This window comes from Halichoerus grypus, chromosome 2 (assembly GCF_964656455.1).
Source record: "Halichoerus grypus chromosome 2, mHalGry1.hap1.1, whole genome shotgun sequence".
Lineage (NCBI taxonomy): Eukaryota > Metazoa > Chordata > Mammalia > Carnivora > Phocidae > Halichoerus > Halichoerus grypus.
In genome coordinates this window covers 198,580,969-198,604,435 of record NC_135713.1, presented here as the reverse complement: position 1 = coordinate 198,604,435, position 23,467 = coordinate 198,580,969, and the positions used below count along the sequence as shown (strand labels likewise).

The following is a 23,467-nucleotide window of genomic DNA, read 5'->3' as shown; positions in this document are numbered from 1 at the left end:
AATTATAATACCTCTGGCTATTTTTCTTTTAGATCTCATTACTTTCACTCAACTTCCTATCATCAGCTGAATTTGAAAAACCCAGTTTAATTTTATGCATGATTTCAATGCCTTTCTACACTTTAATTGGATTTTTCATGTTTTTAGTAAAGGTGAGCAATATTACCCACTGTGTGACTGGCCTTAACCATGTAGCCCATTAATAAAATCTTTGGATTTTACATATTCCATTCCAATGTTGGAACAGGTATAAAATTTAGAAGTTATTCAATGCTGATAAGTTCTGAAATTAAGATTGCAAAACTGAATAAGGTTGATGTCTGTGTTTAAGTCCCTTTTCCTAAAAAATAAGACTGCATGGAAGATGTGACATACTGCGCTCTTTAATTGCTTGGCACTTAGTGTCAATAAATTGCTTTGGAGGTGTGATTGGAAAGGGAAGAAAAGTGTGTTGCTACAAAGCACTTCTGGGAGAAACCAAGCACTACTGAGAATTTGGGGCAACTGTTGATAAATCTGATCTACCTCACAGTTCTGTACTTTATCATTTCCCCTAACTTAAGTGCACTCCCCTAACCTAAGTGCACTCCTTAACGAGCACAAGGTAATGTATGGAACTGTTGAATTACTATATTGTACTCTGGAAACTAATATAACACTGTATGTAACTAACTGGAATTAAAATAAAAACTTAAATAAAATGAAAGAATAGTTAATGCTCTATAGTATTTTCTTAACAGAAGGCAGATAAAAAATATTCATTTGAAGGATGAATCGGAATGATTGTAAAGCTATAGTCAAAGATATTTTATTTATTTTATTTTATTCCATTGAGCCTATTAAAAGGATTGAAATGTTTGTTCTTAAACTGTTATATATATATATGTGTGTATATATATATATATCTCCTGCCAAGCCCACTAAATGGTAGTAATTTTTAAAAATCCATTTTAAGATTTACTGGCAGAAAAAATATTTGACTCTTCTAAGGAAACATTCATTTTTAATAAGATGAATAAAGAGAATTATATAGTCTCCCTTGTTTACCTATTTTATAGAACTGATAGAGATGCAAAACTAAATTTAGTGCTTAATTTCAATAATTATCTTATTCTGATATTTAACACATGTATTTCTAGTTATTTTACAATTGTAAAAAAATTAGCTGTCTCCTGTTATTTGGGTTTTAACATTCTGATCAACTTCAGTTGGTTTTTGGAAGGAGATGCGGATGATGAAAACGGAACAGTAACCAGAAAGAATACTGCAAGAATTTTCCAGAAAGAATACTGAGAATTTTCATAGACATTAGGATACATCCAAACAAAATATACAATATTCACGGGTTAAAAATAATATCAGGCTAGGGAGCCTGGGTGGCTCAGTCATTAAGCGTCTGCTTTGGGCTCAGGTCATGATCCCAGGGTCCTGGGATCAAGCCCCTCATTGAGCTCCCTGCTCAGCGGGAAGCCTGCTTCTCCCTCTCCCACTCCCCCTGCTTGTGTTCCCTCTCTCGCTGTGTCTGTCTCTGTTAAATAAATAAATAAAATCTTTAAAAAAAATAATATCAGGCTAGATGAAAAAAAAAAGAAATCTGCAAATCCCCACTACATAAAATTGGAAGACAGAAAATATTGGAGATTACAACCAAGGAAGAATGTCAGCTCATCAACAGACTTTAGTATCAGAGAACAAGTCTTATCCCAATTCATGGATTATACCCTGGCACCTCAAGGAACATCAAGTACAATATATGCATATTTAGTGTATAGATTTTATATGCATCAAGCAGAGAGACTTTCATTTAGCCTTTGTTTTCTTTCAACAGCTATCCCATATATATATGAAACACTTGGAAGGTCTGGATAATGAAATCAAGGAAGGCCATGAAAGCATTCTCTTAACAGTCTTAATCATAAGAAAAATTTTCTACCAGAATGTCTATTGCATAGGATTCATAACTGTGTAATATACTTGATCTTATTCAAATAACGGCAAATTTAAATATCCTAAAAATACTCACTCTTGCTATATTCTACATTCGAATATAATGGCAGCAAAACGTGAAGGTATTTTTCTTTTTCTTTTTAAAAAGAAAAAGATTTATTTATTTATTTTAGAGAGTGAGAGAGAGAGCATGGGTGGGGGGAGGCGGAGGGAGAGGGAGAGAAAGAATTCCAAGCAGACTCCCCACTGAGCACAGAGCCTGAGTGAGGCTCAATCCCACGACCCTAAGATTATGACCTGAGCCGAAATCAAGAGTCCATTACTTAACCAACTGAGCCACCCAGGTGCCCCAAGGGTATTTTTCTATATGGAGTCAATGACAGTATAATGTATACCAGAAATACTAAAGACTTGATTGCTATTATTATATGTTACTGATATGATATATATCCAAAGACAATTTGAAGTGATTTATATATAAATACCACAAATGCTGTATGACTAAAATTCATTTAAATATGGATAAAAAAATAAACTAATTTGAGTAATGAAAAAGAAAGGTAAAAAATTAAGTGGAATTTTATTTTATTTTTTTATTTTTTTAAGATTTTATTTATTTTAGAGAGAAAGAGAGAGAGCACAAGCAGGGGGCAGAGGGAGAGAAAGAATCTCACAACAGACTCCCCGCTGAGTGTGGAACCTGTTTCAGGGCTCGATCTCACAGCCCTGAGATCATAACCTGAGCCGAAACCAAGAGTGGGGCGCTTAATCAGTGGAGCCACCCACACACCCCTTGAGTGCAATTTTAAACTGGAGAAGACACTGAAATAAAATATAAATGTTGTATCTCTGCATTATGGTAACTGAGACAGAAAAGAGGAACAAAATGGATTACAGACCTTTTTTTCTCTTAATGATAGAAGACTTTGTTGAGGGAGAAGATTCCTAAGTTTTTATAAATTTATAAATTTTTGAAATTATATACATTTCCACATGAGTCTTCGTATATCAAATGTATATTCTTTGTTTTATAAATAAATGCAGAGATGTTCTGCACACAATTATTTTTAATTGCCCACTAATAAATACTAAAGTTGTACAATTGTTTGATTAGAGCATATATTCATTACAATGTGCAGTCCTGGGTAACAGAACAAACCAACCCTGGAATGTAATGCTATTGCTCGCAGGCATCCTTACATTGTTTATGATTTTACTCAGAATCTTCTTAGTACTTAGTCATTAGCATTCTGTTAACTGTTTATAATATGAAGTATTTGTTAATTCTCTCAGTTCCTAGTTTACTAGAGGTTTTAGTCTTTGCTTATTGATTTATTTATCAAGAATGAGTCTTGAATTTTATCAAAGGTTGTGTGCATCAAGAATAATCAAAATTTGGGACGCCTGAGTGGCTCAGTTGGTTAAGCATCTGCCTTCGGCTCAGGTTATGATCCCAGGGTCCTAGGACCAAGTCCCACATCGGGCTCCTTGCTCAGTGGGGAGCCTGCTTCTCCCTCTACCTGCTACTCCCCCTGCTTGTGCTCGCTCTCTCTGTGACAAATAAATAAAAATCTTAAAAAAAAAAATCAAAAATTTTTTTACTAAATCTATTAAGATAATGAATGCATTTTATTTCATTTTTCATAATGTTTAAGAAATCTTTCCCTCTCTGAGGTCATGAAAATATTCTTTTATATTGTCCTCTAAAAGATGTATATTTTCCTTACACATTTATGTTTTCAGTCATCTGAACTTGATTTTTTTCCGTGTTGGAAGGTAAGGGTCTATTTCATTTCTGTCTTTCAAGATACCCAATTGTCCAACACCACTTGTTGAAAAGCCTGTGCTTTTCCATTGATATTCAGGGCCACCTCTGTTCATATATAAAATGTCCACATATGCAGGGTCAATTTCTGGGATTTCTATTCCAATTTGTTTGCTTCTGCTTCTGCCAAATTCTTTGGGATGCTTACCCGTTTGGTACTGCTTTTAACTAAATTCCAGGCTTGAGATTTTTTGGACAATTCAGGTGATGTGAATTTAGGCTACAAATCTGTGCATAGGCTGGCTTCTCTTTCCACTTCATTCCCTAAGGTCAGCTCTCCCAGGTGTTCTTTATGTCCTTCACCAAGGGTGAAACCCTTTGAGGCCCCACTTTATTAGTGAAAGGATCACCTATTCTAGTCCTTGCTTGGAAGAAAACTCTATACTCGTATACTTTCTTCTGTCGTCTTCTCCTGCAGAGTCTGTGAAAACTGAAATTTGAAGGTTTCAGGGTTTGGAGAATAGCTCCAGGTCGAGAGTTGCTTTGTTGTCAAGCCTACTCCCTGCATCCACTTAGATTTGGCTTAAAAAGTCCTTACTATTAAACAAACAAACAAACAAACAAATCCTTACTATATTGTCAGCTTTTCTATGTCTTAAAAAAGTAGTTTTTTTAATTTAATGCAGGATTTTTAGTTGCACCCCCTTTCCACCCCCCCCCACCATGAGAGGGTTGGTTTAGATAAACTTGTCTTGTGAAAGTATTTTATAAGGATTTTGTCAAATTTATAAGAAAATGATCAAATCTTCCATGAGAAAAGGCAAATATTGTCCACTGAATTTGAATCCCATGATGATGCTAATTCTAATTCTCTTTCTTTGCCTTTACCCACACCTTCAGAGGAGCATTTTCCTTTTCGTTATAAGGTGTCTGGAAATGAAGTATGTAAAAGAAACAATGAGGAAAGATCCAGTTTTCAGGTCAGGAACATTTATTAACATCTGAATATAATTTAAATATTTAATGTTTGTAGCAGTACATTTAACATCAATTTATTAGGTTAGATTTGCTATCCAATTTTTAACCAGGCACATTAGACATTGTTATTCTGGGGAAAAAACCCAGCATAACAGCATTGGATTGAATGCAGGGATACATAGTTTTGAAGTCACGGGTCTTACCGATTTTAGGCAAGTTGAGTTTTTGTTCTGTGCATCTCTCTTAACAGTGGTTAAGCCCCAAAGCTTATTTTTTCTCCTGCTTACAACAAGTTCAGTCCCCAAGGAGAAGACATGATAATGAGCTGGTGTGTTCAGTATGGGTGTGGAATGTTTTGAAAAGGGAAGAGAAGCCAATTCTGGTGATCATTTATGATGTAATGTGAGGACCATCTGGATGGCCGCAGACTGAAAACACTGATAAGTCTGTATCTGAGGGAATTTCCAGAGCTAGTTGACAGATGGGATAAAAGGTTTTAAAGACAATAGTCAAAATATTTCAAGGGACATGGCTACCTACAAGGGGAATCTTGTAGGTAGTAAATTAATCATTTTCTTTCTTTTAAAGCAGAGGGTAAATTAAGTGTAGAGGCTTACATTCTCTTGATAGTTGTACAACTAGAATCACATTGTTTTTTGTTTTTTTTTTAAGATTTTATTTATTTATTTGAGAGAGAGAGAATGAGAGAGAGCGAGTACATGGGGGGGGGGGGGTCAGAGGGAGAAGCAGACTCCCTGCCGAGCAGGGAGCCCGATGCGGGACTCGATCCAGGGACTCCAGGATCATGACCTGAGCCGAAGGCAGTCGCTTAACCAACTGAGCCACCCAGGCGCCCTAGAATCACATTGTTATGTTATTGTATTTTCTCTGTAGGATCTCCTCAAGAAGTAGGGAAAGTCATCCAAATCCAGAAGAGCCAGAAGAAGAAGATGTTCAAGCTGAAAGAGTGAACACAACAGATGCACTCACTACTCTGAACCTGAATGAGGTGAAAACAAGTAACTTGAACCCTTTATAAAACACTAGGCTAGGTAGCTTGTCCTGTAGAGTTGACGAACTCCTTGTTTTTATTTTCAAAACATGCTTTTGTTTCTGTAACACTAGCACGTGTAGGTCATATTTAGATCATATCCTTTGAAGTATCTATCTTGTCATGACTCTTAATTTTCTCTTCTTCGGTTTTTTGTGGATCTTAACCTGCCAGGTCTTTATTCATCAGTGTAATTCAAAACATTCTCTGATATTTTTATCAACCTTAACAAGATCTCACATCTTTTGCAAGAGTCGAAGGTTCATTTTGCATGATATTGAAGTCGTGACATTAATAACTATAATTAGCAAGTAAATTTACACTGTATGGAAATCAATAAGAAACATACCAGAAATGAAATTAGTGCCAAGGGCATAATGCAAACACAATGCATTTGATTAGAAATTAGTTTTCTAAGTAGTAATCGTCTCTCATGAACATACATTTGGGTACTTCATTTAAAAAAAAGAGGCTGAACAGAATCTGGTTATATTCCTAACCTAGGACATGAAAGATAAAACGTGAGTGCACAAAATATCTGAGATTTAACAGGAAAATCATGTTTTGTCATGTTTTCCAGAAACCAGTCATAATGGCAAGCTGTTTACACAAGGAATATAAAGAAAAGAAAGGAAAGTTGCTTTTCAACAAGAAAGAAGAAAATAGCCATAAGAAATGTCTCCTGCGTTAAAAAAGGTTTGGACAATGTTCCCTTTATCAGGTTGTTCCTTATTTATTTAGGTTTGGGACTGTGAAAAGGAGAAAACTTTCCATTCTTTGAGACTGTTCCTCGATCTTGGTTAACATGTAATTATAAAAATACTTAACATGTTGGCAGAGAAACGTTTTCTGTTTCAAAACCATGTCCCAATTCAAATGGTAAGAAACACAGTCTTAGGTCAGGAAGACCAACTCATTCTACTATAAATCCAAAGTCTTTTTTTTTTTTTTTTAATTTTATTTATTTATTTGATAGACACAGCAAGAGAGGGAACACAAGCAGGGGGAGTGGCAGAGGGAGAAGCAGGCTTCCCACTGAGCAGGGAGCCTGATGCGGGGCTTGATCCCAGGACCCTGGGATCATGACCTGAGCCAAACGCAGACGCTCAACGACTGAGCCACCCAGGCGCCCCAGTCAAGTCTTTCCATTCACACTGGAAATAGAAGATTGGGAAGGGGTTGTTTGAAAATGTTATTTTGTTTTAAAATGTTACTAAACTAAGTGATTTTAGGTTAGTCAAACTTTGAAGTACAAACATCAATGGTGACTCTTTCTTCCAGGTGAAGTTTTGGGGTTGTTGGGACACAGTGGAGCTGGTAAAAGTACTTCTGTTAAAATAGTAACAGGAGACACAAAGCCAACTGCAGGAGTGGTACGTGAAGGAACCTAGCTCATTGCCAGGGGAAATTTCACTTTAAATATCAATAGCATCCTTATTTTTTTCTATCAGTAAATCAAATAACTTTTTAAGAAAACGAATAAATAAACGAATAAATAAATAAATATCCTTGCATGCTCAAAAAATAGTGACGCTTAATGGCCAAAATTTTTTTTCTTTTGGAGCATGCATGTGGGGGGGGGGGTGGACAGGGGGAGAGGGAGAGAGAGAATCTTAAGCAGGCTCCACGCCCAGCACAGGACCCCATGCAGGGCTCTATCTCACGACTCTGAGATCAGGATCCTGAGCTGAAATCAAGAGTTGGAGGCTTAACTGACTGAGCCTCCCAGGTGCCCCTATGGCCACTTTTTTTTAATGCAAGTAAAATTAACATGCAACGTTATTATTAGTTTCAGGTGTAAAATATAATGATTCAACAATGCTGTATATCACCCAGTGCTCATTACCCAGTCCTCTTAATCCCCCTTCACCTATTTCTCCCATCCCCCCACCAATTTGACCATCACCAGTTATGTTCTCTGTATATAAGAGAGTTTTTTGTTGGTCTTACTTTTTCTTTGTTAGTTTGTTTTGCTTCTTAAATTCCACATATGAGTAAAATCATATGGTATTTGTCTTTCTCTGACTGACTTATTTCACTTAGCATTATATTCTCTAGGTCTATCCACATTGTCACAGGTGACAAGATCTCATTGTTTTCTATGACTGAGTAATATTCCATTGTAGATCTATACCACATCTTCTTTATCCATTCTTCTATCAGTGGACACTTGGATTGCTTCCATATCTTGGCCATTGTAAATAATGCTGCGATAAACATAGGGGGGCATTTATCTTTCTGAATTAGATTTTTTTGCTTTCTTTGGTTAAATAGCCAGTAGTGGAATTACTGGGTCATAAGGTAGTTCTATTTTTAATTTTTTGAGGAGCCTCCGTACTGTTTTCCACAGTGGCTGCACCAGTTTTTAGTCCCACCAAACATTTACAAGGCTTAATGGCCACTTTTATCTCTTTCAGTAGAAGGAGAATTGGAGCAAAAGCTGGATGTGGATCTGACTTTCATTGTTCAATGCAGGTGGTTTTACAAGGCTGCAGAACATCACTGAGGCAAGTGGAAGATGACACCCTCAAGTGTTTGGGGTACTGTCCTCAGGAAAACTCACTGTGGCCCAGTCTTATGGTGCAGGAACACCTGGAGTTGCACACCGCAGTGAAAGGAATAGGCAAACAGGATGCTGCTCTTAGTACTTCACGGTGGGGGGGAGGGCTCATTCACACTTTGTAGCGGGAGGAAGGGAGGAACATGTCATTTCCTCATTAAATATGGAAAGGAGATCATAAAACAAGGTCTTTAAATTTAAATGCAAATAAAATGATGGGAAATCTGAAGAAGAACCAAATCATAAGATTTAGTGTTTGTGATGATGTTAATGGTCCTTTAATATACTTTAATATACTATTTTCAGGTTGATGGTGCTAAGGTTTTCTATATTGTTGGTTTAGGTAGGAACATGTGCTTTGTGTATAATCACAGTGGGTTTTTTTTTGTCAGATTGGTGGAAGCTCTCAAGCTCCAGGAACAACTTAAAATTCCCACGAAGTCCTTATCTGAGGGAGTAAAGAGGAAGGTAGGAGGGGGGCTCCATGTTACTCTGTGCACCCCACAGATCAGTGCCAGATGTGCTGTTGCTCTCTTTCCAGCTGTGCTTGGCGCTGAGCATCCTGGGAGACCCGTCAGTGGTGATTCTGGACGAGCCGTCCACGGGGGTGGACCCCGAGGGACAGTAGCAAATGTGGTGAGGGGCATCGTATTAAGTGTAGAGTTAGTAGTATGAGTCTAGAGTTAATATATTTTTTTACATTTGCTCCATTTTATCTTTGAGGCTCACATCCTCTAGTATTTAATTCAGTGAAACTCAATATAGTGTTCAAAATTCCCCAAGGGAGGAAAGATAGACATTTTAAGAATCTAATAGAATCTTGCATGTATTTGCTTTGATTTTCTTTTTCTTACTCCTCTTCCCCTGCCTCATTCTTCTTCTTTTATTCTTCAGTTATGGACAATCCTACAATGTGGTGTTTCTCTTCACTCCAACTTTTTAAACAAACATATTTTACTATTTCCCAATCTTCAGCTTTTCATTCTATGAAGCCAATTAATGTGGTAATATAATTACATAATGCAGTATAATTTTTTTCTTTCTCTCTAGAGCAAAGATTTTTTTTCTTGTAAATGAATACAGAGTTTTCTATTATTCCTCATACTTCTTTCTGTTCACCTGTTTTCCCAAATTACTTTCTAAATGCAAACAGCCCCTTACTTTGTCTTTAGGCAGGCAATTCAGACCATTGTTAAAAACACAGAGGAGGTGCCTCCTGACCACCCATGCCATGGCAGAGGCCGTGTGTGACGGAGTGGCCATCATGGTGTCTGGAAGGCTGAGGTGGGTGCCCGTCCACACCCACACTTGGCCCCCAAGTTCTCACAGAGAGAATTACAGTTCACTGTGACCAGCTGGTGCTCTTCAGCTCCTCAATCTATGATCACTTTCCTCTGCCTTTGCAGTTGAGGAGGAAATTAAAAGACCAATTTTTTTTCTTTCAACTCTTTTTTCTCTTCCCTGGATTAGGTGTATTGGATCCATTCAACATCTGAAAAGAAAGTTTGGTAAAGATTATTTTCTAGAAATAAAAATGAAGGACCCGACTCGAGTGGAGCCTCTCCACACAGAGATTCTGAAGCTCTTTCCACAGGCTACTCGGCAGGAAAGGTAAAGGACGTTTTTGGCTTGGGTGACAAGTGTACAGCACACTCAATTTAGTCTTGGATGAATCTGGACAGGAAGAGAAAGGCTGAGCTGGCTTACTTATTACAAAACAAGTTGTTTGGAGGTCACTCGGATGTACAGAGAAAAGAGCAACTGAAGAGTCTTTTTCAGTGAGTGTTTCATATCTCAGAAAAGGTGGATGAGGTGTGTGTGTGCTCATGTGCCTGTGTATGTAAATGATGGAATGGTTCAAAAATTAGAAACAAAGTACAAACAAAACCAGGAATTTAATTTTTTTAAAGATTTTATTTATTTATTTGATAGAGAGCACAAGTAGGCAGAGAGGCAGGCAGAGGGAAAGGGAGAAGCAGACTCCCCACTGAGGAGGGAGCCCGATGCAGGACTCGATCCCAGGACCCTGAGATCACGACCTGAGCTGAAGGCAGCTGCTTAACTGACTAAGCCACCCAGGCGGCCCTTAATATTTGTTAATAGACAATGAAAATTATGCATCAACCTATAGCATTTTACTGAATGTAAAATTGTATCAAGAGCTCCAATAACACACACTCCTTTGCTTGAGAAAGATTCACTCTATCCTAAATTAATTGATTATTGGTATTTAATCCTCTCTATGGTTCTTTTAAATTTGTGTGTGGTTAGCTATCAGTTACAAGCAGGGATAACCAAACCTATGTGAATAGCAGAATAAAGTTGAATTGAATTTAAAGAAGTACAGGGTGGGGCGCCTGGGTGGCTCGGTTGGTTAAGCCTCTGACTCTTGATTTCAGCTCAGGTCATGATCTCAGGGTTGTGAGAGGAAGTCCCATGTCCTACTCTGTGCTCAGCAGGGAGTCTGCTTGGGATTTTCTTTCTCCCTTTCCTCCTGCCTCTCCCCCCTGCTCACACTCTCTCTCTAAACTAACTAACTAAATGACTAAATAAATAAATAAATACAATCTTTTTAAAAAAAGAAAGATGTACAGGGTTTTCTTATGTATTACTTCTATTCATTTTTTTAAAATAATACTTATTGAGGGGCACCTGGGTTGTTCAGTTGGTTGAGCATCCGACTCTTGGTTTGGGCTCAGGTCATGATCTCATGGGTTGTAGAATCAAGCCCCACATTGGGCTCCACACTCAGTGAGGAGTCTGCTTGAAGATTCTCTCCCACAGCCCCTTCCCTCACTTGTGCTCAATCTCTCTCTAAAATAAATAAATCTTAAAAAAATAATACTTCTTGAATACCTACTATATGCTGGAGACCATGTATAGAGTAGTCAATAAATAGAGACGATTCTTATGGTGCTCACAGTCTTTGGGGGACAAGGATATTAAGGAAATGAAGATACAAAGAAATGAGGAAATGGCATTAAAGTAGGACTTTAAGACTGAGCAAAGTTTGGCCACTGAAGAATGGGGATAAGAGGTACTCTTGAGAACACAGAATGTGCAAAGAACTTAAGTCAAGATGTACTTTATACATGCAGGGGCGTCTGGGTGGCTCAGTTGGTTAAGCGTCTGCCTTCAGCTCAGGTCATTATCCTGGGACCCTGGGATTGAGCCCCGCATCAGGCTCCCTGCTCAATGGGGGGCTCTGCTTCTCCCTCTCCCTCTGCCTGCTGCTCCCCCTGCTTGTGCTCTCTCTCTCAAATAAATGAATAAAATCTTTAAAAAAAAAAACTTTATATATGCAGAGGATGGAAAGAAAGCTCATATAGTTGATGTGTAAAGAAATATCCAAGTGGAGATGCCAGAATACAGAGATGTAGGGCTCTGGCTCAGAAGAAAAGGCAATCATCAATGTGGAGCATTTTTACCAAATAGAAGACCATTAAGTTAGGAGAGTGGGTGAAGTCAACAAGGGAGATGGAAAAGGGAGGTCTAGGTTGGGCCCCAGGAACTCTCAGTATCGAGCCTGGATTGAGGAAGAAAAGCTGGTGGGGAAACTACCACCACCACAATAACCATAATGACAAATAATTCAAGTGTGTCTAAAACAGCTCTATCCTACAGAATTTCTGCAATGATGGAAATGTCCTATGTCTGTGCTGTCCAATATGGCAGCCAATACCCACATGTGGTCATGGAACACTTCCAATGTGGCTGGTGTGACCAAGAGATTGAATTTTATTTATTTTAGTTAATTTAAATTTAAATAGCCACATGGAGATAGTAGCTAAAATATTAAACAGAGCAGGTCTAGTGGGTTAGAAAGTCATAAATTTTGGTTGTTTCAGGAACTGAGAGTGTGTGTTAGTTTTAAGGAGGATGTCTACTACTTTATTTAATGCTTTTGAGAAGTCTTAAAAATAGGATGAGTGTTCACTGGGTTGTGCAACATGGAGGTCACAAATGAACTTATTTGGGAAGAGGGGAGCTGGAGGTCAAGAAAGAATTTTTTTTTTTAATAAGAGAAAGTTCAACAGGTTTTAATATTATGAGAGACTGAAAATTAAAAGCGGAGGGGAAAATTTGATGAAAGTGTTGCAGAGAGCATGTTAAAGTATTGGCTTTTGAAAGTAAGAAATATAGCACAGGAAGAAAGATGGCACGGGCTAAGGATGAAAGATTCTTTATCAGTAATTTTTCAGAATTTATCTTGAACATTAAATTGAGAGCAACCAGATTTTTGTTGTTACCAGGTTTTTATCGCTAAAGATATTTGGCTCAGATACATGCTTTATCAAATTAAACTATTTACCTTTTTATTTTTTATTTTTTTTTTTATAAATTTTTTTTATTGTTATGTTAATCCCCATACATTACATCATTAGTTTTAGATATAGTGTTCCATGATTCATTGTTTGTGCATAACACCCAGTGCTCCATGCAGAACGTGCCCTCCTCAATACCCATCCCCAGGCTAACCCATCCTCCCAACCTCCTCCCCTCTAGAACCCTCAGTTTGTTTTTCAGAGTCCATTGTCTCTCATGGTTCTTCTCCCCCTCCGATTTCCCCCCCTTCATTCTTCCCCTCCTGCTACATTCTTCTTCTTTTTTTCTTTCTTAACATGTTGCATTATTTGTTTCAGAGGTACAGATCTGAGATTCAACAGTCTTGCACAATTCACAGCGCTTACCAGAACACATACCCTCCCCAGTGTCCATCACCCAGTCACCCCATCCCTCCCACCCCACCCCCCACTCCAGCACCCTCAGTTTGTTTCCTGAGATTAAGAATTCCTCATATCAGTGAGGTCATATGATACATGTCTTTCTCTGTTTGACTTATTTCGCTCAGCATAATACCCTCCAGTTCCATCCACGTTGTTGCAAATGGCAAGATCTTATTCCTTTTGATGGCTGCATAATATTCCATTGTATATATATACCACATCTTCTTTATCCATTCATCTGTTGATGGACATCTTGTCTCTTTCCACAGTTTGGCTATTGTGGACGTTGCTGCTATAAACATTGGGGTGCACGTAGCCTTTCGGGTCCCTACTTTTGTATCTTTGGGGTAAATACCCAGTAGTGCAATTGCTGGATCATATGGTAGCTCTAGCAATCTACACATTCAATGCAATCCCCATCAAAATACCATCCACTTTCTTCAAAGAAATGGAACAAATAATCCTAAAATTTGTATGGAACCAGAAAAGACCCCACATAGCCAGAGGAATGTTGAAAAAGAAAAGCAAAGCTGGCGGCATCACAATTCCAGACTTCCAGCTCTACTACAAAGCTGTCATCATCAAGACAGTATGGTACTGGCACAAAAACAGACACATAGATCAATGGAACAGAATAGAGAGCCCAGAAATGGACCCTCAACTATATGGTCAACTAATCTTTGACAAAGCAGGAAAGAATGTCCAATGGAAAAAAGACAGTCTCTTCAACAAATGGTGTTGGGAAAATTGGACAGCCACATACCTTTTTATTTAAAGAAAACTGAAATTTTTAGGGTGCCTGGGTGGCTCAGTCAGTTAAGTGTCTGCCTTCCCCTCAGGTCATGATCGTGGAGTCCTGGAATCAAGTCCTGCATCGGGCTCCCTGCTCAGCAGGGAGTCTGCTTCTCCCTCTCCCGCTGCCCCTCCCTCTGCTCCTTCTCTCTCTCTCTCTTTCTCTCTCTCTCAAATAAATAAATAAATAAAATCTTAAAAAAAAAAATTTTTTTAGCTATCAATTTCTCCCCAATATTGTAACACTGCAATAAATCTGACTTTTTCCTTCTCCCAGATATTCCTCCATGATAGTGTATAAATTACCTGTGGAAAAGACGTTCACCCTCTCTCTTGGGCCTTTTTCAAATTAGAGGCAGGTAAGTTTAGACAGACTTTATCTGTTGTGCATATTTTCACATGGAATATGTACTATATGAGTTCAAGTAGAAAAATTATATAATCAGTCAAAACTTAGAAAATCTCCACTGGGTTCGTCTTCTATATTCTATAGGGAGTGTAGTGGTGGCTTTACACTCAGGTTTACTCCACCTGATTTTCCCTCTGCTAACAAGGAGACTCAGCTGCAAGTAAGTTAGAATATTCTGTCCTGGTTCCATTGCATGGTATTGGAGAATAATTATCAACATGTTGTCCCAAAGAATACTGAGTTGAGCTTCTTGCTTCTCCATATTTATCATAGTCAGAGGTGTGAGGAGCAAGAATGTGGCACCTGGGTGGCTCAGTCGTTAAGCACTTTTGGTGAAAAACATGTAAGCCTTTAATGTCAGTCCCTTTCAATGCAGTGGAACAGACCTTTGATATGGAAGAATACAGCCTCTCTCAGGCTACCTTGGAACAGGTGAGTTTTCTTTAAAACAGTGAGCACCATCCAGGGAGCCTTTGTGTGAATCTCTGTGCACATCGTCTTTCAGAAACACCCTGACATTTTTTTTTCCTTATTTATTTCCTCCCTACTTAGGTATTCTTAGAACTCTCTAAAGAACAGGAGCTGGGAAATTTTGATGATCAAGTTGATACAACAGTTAGATGGAAACTCCTCCCACAGGAAGAGGCTTAAAACCCTGAATCTCCTAACATGAGATTTTAGGTCCTACTACATTATTAGTTTCCAGAATTCTAGAACAATCTTCCAAATTACCACAGGTAACAAACACACTCAGTAGTTCCAACATTCAATAATGATTAAGAATTTAAATGTTTTTTATGTTTTAGAATGGAAGGGAGAGGCAAAGATAGGGAAAGGTAGTGAACATTAACATAATCAGACATTATACTAATCACTAATAAGGCCTATTTTTGCTCAGTATTAATTCAAAAATCACATAATATTAATCCAGTTTTTTTTTAAATTATTTTCAATATAGCTGAATGCTGAGCACGTTTTACAAACAAAACATTGGAGGCGGGGGCGCCTGGGTGGCTCAGTCGGTTGAGCATCTGACTCTCAGTTTTAGTTCAGAGTGCGATCTCAGGGTTGTGAGATCGAGCTCTGTGTTGGGCTCTGCGCTCAGTGGGGAGTCTGCTTAAGATTCTCTCTCTCTCCCTCTCCCCATCCCCACCCTGCCAGTCTCTTTCTCTCTCTCTCAAAAAACAAACAAACAAAACAAAACATTCAGCTGGGGAAGTCCTGAAAGCATGATCAAGCTAAAGGAAAGCCTGTCCCCCTCCCCCTGCAGAACCAGCTTGAGGATCCTGTGGAGTGGAAAAAAAGAAAAAAAATACTAGGAAAAACTCCAGATACTCAGCTAAGTTTTCAAAAGGATTTTCATTTGTTAAAGAATACCCACAGGATACAGGAGGCCTTGCCATTTGACCTCTAGCAAAGTATTAACATTAAGGGGTTAAGACAGTGGGAGCTCCCTGGAGAAACGTCACACATACCCCACCCAGGAGTTGGGGGTGGTTAAGTTGCAGGGTGTCAGCTTGTACTTTGTCCTCAGCCAGCCTTCCACTCCCTCATCAAAAGGAATATTAAAGAAATGCCATTTATAACTCATGAGTTCAGTGGTACTCCTGCATGTATGAAATCTCGTTTAATCTATTGTTAAATTAATGATGTTATGAAAGACATCAACAAGACAGTTATTAGTAAACATAACATCCTATATCAACCAAAAATCTATGAGTCCTGTGGCCAGAATTCTAGCACAGATTCATTGATGAAGAAACAAAAAATACCAAAGGTTATTATTTTACAGTGGAAGCTGACATAAAGGAATCCACAGCTTTGAAAGTTGACTCGAGGTTCTATGTGATGCTGAATATTCTACAACATTGCCAGAGGCTATCAGAGATCTGAGGGGGAGGCTTTACCCATTATGTTATAACCTAAGGCCCTTGTGGGCTTTTGCATGGGCCAACAGTAGGGTTTAGGTTGAGAGGCTATTCCTGCAATTTCTTTACATAAATAATCTCCTTAGCTTTTAATTTTTTCTTGTTTCTTCTAAAAATAGAACATTTTGTGATAAAATGTATGTACTTAAAATTTTACTTTATTTCAGCAAATATTTAACCACCTACCACATAACACTATGTGCTAGGTACATAACGCAACTAAAAAATGTTCATGTCTAGTGTTTGTGTTTAATAAACAATGCTGCAGACCCCACACGGTAGCTACAGATGTAGTAATGGAAGAAGGTCAAGGAAATAAGGTCAAGGATACTCAGGCCTTTTGGAATTAAAGGTCATTAGTGTCTAAATTCCATCAATGGCATTTCAAGTCTACAGGCAAACTTCCTAGAAGTTGGAATTGGAGACAGTTTATTCATCTGATTATTCTACTTTCCCATCTGACATTAGGGTTGAACTTACGTGAAATGCATTCTGTATAAACCAGTTTATAAACGTCAGTCTATAATGAAATTGTACTAGACGTGTCTTGAGATGGAAAAAATAACGTGTATGAGCAGGTTGATAGTGGTAGTGGGCATGGAAAATGGGTGCTTGGATTATAAGAATTTAGCCATGTTTCTCCTCTGCACGTGGGGACACTGGTCCATGTCTGCACCTTCTATTTGGCAGTTTCATCCCTATAACAGAGAGAGAAAAAAAGTGTCTCACCAGGCCCTGTGGCCTGGTTAACACTGTCACTGATGATAATACAGTACATTAGGGACACTGCAAAAAAAAGGTAACATTGACCTAATCAGGTGCCAAGAGAGTCCACCAACAACCAACTGCTGTGCTCACAATCTAGATCCCTATATTATGTGTCCTGAATGAAAAAGATCGTTGGCCAGATGAGGAGAATTGGACTGCAGAAAGACTGAACCTTACTTAGTAGAAAAGTCAGCAAAATTTTCTGAAGAAAGAAACAGCTAATTTCAGAAACAGGGAAGACCTTAAAATATTATTTAGAATTTTGTTTTAGTCACATTTGGGAGTGCTTGCTGAGTTTATGATTTTTTTTCCTTTTCTAAGGACAGCTTTATCTCTTTGTGGCAGTTCATGGAGTGGGGCCTCTAGCAGCTGCACCTACATCATGGGACTCCAGACTAGCGATTACAACAGACGAGCCAGAGTGGTACCAAATCCAGGCAGGGATCATTTGAGATCCATCCCAGAGGTCTGAGCAAGAACAGAAATGCTGACAGTTGGCATACCTCTATAGAGAGGTCCGCAAACTCTGAGATTTTGTTCTAGAGTAATGTTGGTCTAATCCCAAGAGTGGATCCTAGTCACTCTGACCACAAAATGGGCATTTGTACATGTTCTTCACCAAGCAGATAAGCAACATACAGAAGCTTATAAGAGGAAAACATGCAAAAGGAGAAGAAATAGAAAGCTAGATTTACTGCTGCAGCTAAAATTCCAGGAAACTTGTAGTTCTAATATGCTGCCAAAATTCCTAAGTTTCAGTTTACTTGAAAATTTTCTTTCTCTAGAAAGTGAATTGTGAACACATACTTTGTTTTGCCTCAATAAAGCTTTGATATAGTCCTAGATAGCCAAACCTCCCCATATCCACAAACTTTCTGGACACAGAGAGTCAGCTCTCTACCATGTACTTGAAAGTATAATCTGGGAGCCAATGGACAAAATAAAGTTGGCAAGAAAGAAGAGGCATCTACCATCTCCACTTAGGAGTCCACACCCTTTCAAGAGAAAAGCTTACCTTTGCCAATAGCTACTCCCATATATACACCATCGATGCCTGACCCTCTCACCCTTCATCGTAATTTCCTGGCAAAACCTCAATCTTGGTTAAACCTGTTTTAAGAGATGAACATTGGTAAAAAATACACATGAACAAAATAACTAGTCTCACTTTAAATGAATTCCACTGCCTGTCTTCAAGCCTTGGTCCTGCCTGGCAACTGCACTGCATTCCCCTCATCTATTCACTCTTTCACTGGATTGGATGATTAAATTACTTAGCCACATCTTCCTGCTTCTCGGGCTCTAACATCTCTCGTCTTTCACTCTCAGCAGGAGACCTTGCTTCCCACTTGACTGTGAAAATGGAAGCAATTAGAAGAGTGTTTTCACAAGCTTTCACAACCTGAGCAACCAACCAGGTTTCAGTGCCCCCATATACTCTTTCTTCCTATTAGTATGAATGAACAGCATTCCTATATAAAGCCAGTATTCACATCTGTGTATGTGAACCTTGTCTCCCCCTTCTCCTGTTCATGAACATACACTGTCAAATATGCCTGCCCCCATCTGCATTTTCTTTAAAATTATAGCTCATAAGGACAGCTTTTTAAGTGAAATGGGAGGATTTCTAGTGACTGAGAGTTGAGAAGGACTGTGATCCAGATAACTTTGGACCCCCACAACAAACTCTAAGGAAAACAATGGCTTAGTACCCATGTGAAAATCCCTAGCATTCTCTGCTGCCATGCCCACTCCGTCTCTGTTCTTTTCTTTTTTCTCTTCTTTTCTTTTTTTGTCCTTGTTCTTAACTAACAGTTAAAACTGCAAAATCATAACAGATGAAAAGATAAAGATGGTGTATACACACACACAGACACACACACACAGGAATATTATGCAGCCATAAAAAATGAAATCTTGCCATTTGCAATGACGTGGATGGAACTAGAGAGTATTATGCTAAGCTAAATAAGTCAATCAGAGAAAAGACACAAGTATCATATGATCTCACTGATAAGAGGAATTTGAGAAACAAGACAGAGGATCATAGGAGAAGGGAGGGAAAAATGAAACAAGATAAAACCAGAGAGGGAGACAAACCATAGGAGACTCTTAATCTCAGGAAACAAACTGAGGGTTGCTGGAGTGGAGGGGGGTGGGAGGGATGGGGTGGCTGGGTGATGGACATTGGGGAGGGTATGTGCTATGGTGAGTGCTGTGAATTGTGTAAGACTGATGAATCAACACTTGTACCCCTGAAACAAAAAATACATTATATGTTAATAAAAAATTAAAAAATAATAAAAAATAAAGAAGTGAAAAAAAAACCCCAAAACAAAAAATAAACTCTGCAAAATCATAGATACCTTGGGGTGTCTGGGTGGCTCAGTCAGTTAATCATCTGACTCTTGGTTGTGGCTCAGGTCATGATCTCAGGGTCATGAGATCAAGCCCTGGGATGGGCTCTGTGCTCAGTGCAGAGTCTGCTTGAATTCTCTTCCTCTCCCTCTGTCCCTCCCCTGGCTCTTGCACATATTCTCTCAAATAAATAAGATCCTAAAAAAATCATAGATACCTCTAAGGTTCCATTACCAGAGACTGAAGAAATGTATAGGCTGGTGGGAGGTTATGCCTCCTCTCCCACAAAATATTGTTTACCGTCAATAAATAATTAGTACTGACAATTTATTTATCAAACACTTCTGAGACTCAACTCTTGATGTTTTTTAAAAATTATTTTTTTAAGATTTTATTTATTCATTTGAGAGAGAGCACAGAGGGAGAGTGAGAGGGAGAAGCAGACTCCCTGCCGAGCAGGGAGCCCAATGTGGGACTCGATCCCAGGACTCGGGGATCATGACCCGAGCTGAAGTCAGACACCCAGCTGACTGAGCCATCCAGGCGCCCCTAAAAATTATTCTTAACGAAGTACAACTTTTAGTTTTCTTTCAGCCTTGTTGTGTAAGAGGTGAATTCTTTCTGAGGAGATCTTTATTCCATGAACATTTAACTGGATATAGAATTTGAGGTTGACTGTTTATTTTGTCTCAGCCCTTTGACAAAATTATTCAGTTGTTTATGACATTCTTTGGCTAACTGTTGAACCTTAGTTGATGACTTATCTTTCCTGCTTTTTTGTTTTTTAGTATTTCCCTCTCTCCGCTCTCCTTCTCTCTCATGTTTTGAAAGCTCACCACAAAAAAAGTTAATTGTTGGATTTTTGTTTTGAACTCTGCACAGGACACATTCTCTCTCTCTTTTTAATCTGAGGGCTCATATCTTCAACTCTGGAAAATTTTCATCCATCTTATTTTTGAAAAGTCCTCTTATTTATTCCTTTTCTTTTCCATATTATAAAATGCCTATTAGATATGTGCTGGACACCTCATTCTGTCTTCCATGTCTTTTAATTTGTCTTTAATATTTTTCCATCTTGTTCTCTCTTTGCACTAAATTTTATATAATTTGTTCAGTTATATTTCCGGTTTATTAATTTTCTCAGCTGTGCTAATCTGCTATAAAACTTATCCATTAAATTTTTTTTGAAAAAAATTTTTATTAACATATAATGTATTTTTTGTTTCAGGGGTACAGGTCTGTGATTCATCAGTCTTACACAATTCACAGCACTCATCATAGCACATACCCTCCCCAATGTCCATCACCCAACCACCCCATCCCTCCCACCCTCCCCCCCACTCCAGCAACCCTCAGTTTGTTTCCTGAGATTAAGAGTCTCCTATGGTTTGTCTCCCTCTCTGGTTTCATTTTGTTTCATTTTTCCCTCCCTTCTCCTATGATCCTCTGTCTTGTTTCTCAAATTCCTCTTATCAGTGAGATCATATGATACTCGCGTCTTTCTCCGACTGACTTATTTCACTTAGCATAATACCCTCTAGTTCCATCCACATTGTTGCAAATGGTAAGATTTAAAATTTTTGATGGCTGCATAATATTCCATTGTATATATATACCACATCCTCTTTATCCATTCATCTGTTGATGGACATCTAGGCTCTTTCCATAGTTTGGCTATTGTAGACATTGCTGCTATAAACATTGGGGTGCATATGCCCCTTCAGATCACTACATTTGTATCTTTGGGGTAAATACCCAGTAGTGCAATTGCTGGGTCATAGGGTAGCTCTATTTTCAACTTTTTGAGAAACCTCCATACTGTTTATCCATTAAATTTCTAATCTTAACTATTATTAGTCCCTTTAAATATCTATAAGCTCTAATGGGTTATTTTCCTATTAGTCTTCCTTGTCAGTGCTTCCTGTTTTAACTAACTTATATTACTTCTTAATACTAATACTCATTTTGTTCACCTGCTGATTCTCTTTCATGATGGGAATTTTTTTTAAAGATTTTATTTATTTGAGAGAGAGAGCACAAGAGAGCACAAGTAGGGGGAGGGGCAGAGGGAGAAGCGGACTCCCTGGCTGAGCAGGGAGACTAACAGGGGGCTCGATCCCAGGACCCTGGAATCAGGACCTTAGCTAAAGGCAGATGCTTAGCTGACTGAGCCACCCAGGCGCCCCATTTCATGGTGGACTTTGATTATGAGTTTAGCTGCTGGGAGGAATATGTCTTTAACTCTGTTGTCTTGTGCCCTGCATCCTGGGCATATCTGTGTAGAATGGTTTGCATCTTCTCTGTGGGGATCCAGATTAATAGTAATAGTAAGAGGAGGAGGAAGAAAAGGGGAAGGAGGAAGAAGAATAGGAGGAGTAGGATTATCAGCAACAAGTAACATTTTTTGAGTTTTTATGATTTTCCAGGCATTGTTTTGTGAACTTTATTTATATTAATGGATTTAATCTCCACAGTAACCATACATACATATACAATTATATCTCCATTTTAAGGTGGGGGGTTTTAAATAGATTGTGCAAAGTCATGCAGCTAATACATGGCAGAGCTAGAATTCAAACCCAAGTTTGGCTCCAGATTGCAACTAACTGCTATGATATTTGCTGTGTTTCTAGACATGTTACTATGCTGGGAAAAGAAATTAAGATCCTTCTCCTATGTCCTGTATCTGGCATGTTCTACATATGCTTGGGCTTTTCATTTTCTATGGAGGATATATATTTTTTAACCCAGAGATTGGGCAAAGAATACACATCCTTACCCTTCCTTGGGGTAGTCAGTGGTTTTACTAGTTTCTATTCCTAGCACTGAGCAGTCCTGTGAATCTTCTGGATTCATGCAGAGATATGAAATCCAGCTTCATAACCCATCAAGTCTAGGTCACAATGTTATTGAAACACCTCTTTGGACAGTTGGATTGCTGACATACCATTCATAGTTCTGGCTTTAATTTCTCTTTTCATTTTTAATACCTGAGGATGTTCCTTCCTTTCTCTTTATTTCTTCCATTGTTTCTTGGTTTGTTTTCTTTACCGTTTTATTTCTTTTTAAGATTTGGTTATATATTTGAACTTCTTCTTTTTTTTTTTTTTTGATATATTTTATCCACCATTTCAATGTACTTCTAGATAGAGTTTGGGTGGGTACTTCATTGTATTAGGTTACCGTTTGTGGGGAATCTTCAGACTTAAATAAAGAAAATGACCTCCCAAGTAAAAACAAGTCAGAGTAAATAAGTCAAGAAAGAGGAACAAAAAGCCTATATAAGAAACAATGCTAAGAAGTAAAACTAATAAAATATAATCTAAATAATTATTGATATTGTAGTTGTGAATTTTAATGCAATTGTAAGCAAAGTGAAAATGCCTAAGATATATTTCTAAAATGGAGTACATAGGGTCTAAAACAACAAGAAAATTAATAAAAACCTGAACTATGTTCCAGGTGATTTAAAAGAAGCAGAATTTTTGTTTGGATCATTGACCTATTATTGATACAAAATTTTAACAGTGTTTCTGACCTTCCCCGCCCCCCCCCCACCATGAGACCTTTAGGACATCTTTATTACCTTTGCTTTTTGCCAATTTTTAATGTAAAAGACATGTAATATTTCACTGTTGACTCTTTAAAAATAGAACTAATTACCAGGGAGAGAAATATACATATGTAATACCATGGCTTAATTTTTTAAAAATTATCTTTTTCTTTTCCAGAGCAACTCTCAGCTTTATGATTATTAACATCTGTGGTTTGGGAGCCATGTCAAATATTTGAGATTTCCCAATTCATGGACTTTGGCTTCCTGTTTTGCCATTTACTTTGGCAGGTCAAGAAAAGTTTGCAATTCTTTACAGAGAGAGATAGACTATGCAATGGGAGTTGAATAAATTTTATTTTTTTCCCAGTCTTCATGCACAAAAAATTGACCTGAGTCTTTTTATATAGTTTTTTAGTCCTTGGCAATCTGCTTACTTTTATCTTGTTTATATGCCTTTTGAAATTCTGCATCCCCTATGAACAGAACAGAGAAAGGAATTTGTTCATAATTATTCATTTGTCCAAATTAAGTGTTTCTGTGAGGCAGACTATGGGTTGCTTAGCTTTATCAGGAAAAAAAAAATTCAGCTTCAGCACATTCTGCCCACTCAGTACCAATTAGTCAAATA

General features: G+C 38.1%; 1 protein-coding gene across 1 annotated transcript in view; it reads left to right on the top strand.

The window, feature by feature from the left end:
• ABCA10 (ATP binding cassette subfamily A member 10) overlaps positions 1-14,880 on the top strand; it is a 60,089-nt gene extending 45,209 nt beyond the window's left edge. The window contains 17 exon segments of the mRNA XM_078066391.1: positions 33-152; positions 1,829-1,915; positions 4,601-4,692; positions 5,585-5,699; positions 6,322-6,366; positions 6,368-6,437; positions 7,023-7,114; positions 8,217-8,395; positions 8,694-8,769; positions 8,843-8,937; positions 9,474-9,500; positions 9,502-9,585; positions 9,772-9,912; positions 14,098-14,134; positions 14,137-14,179; positions 14,606-14,661; positions 14,782-14,880. Coding sequence (XP_077922517.1) covers positions 33-152; positions 1,829-1,915; positions 4,601-4,692; positions 5,585-5,699; positions 6,322-6,366; positions 6,368-6,437; positions 7,023-7,114; positions 8,217-8,395; positions 8,694-8,769; positions 8,843-8,937; positions 9,474-9,500; positions 9,502-9,585; positions 9,772-9,912; positions 14,098-14,134; positions 14,137-14,179; positions 14,606-14,661; positions 14,782-14,880 — 1,458 coding nt within the window.
• Positions 14,881-23,467: the final 8,587 nt, after the last annotated feature.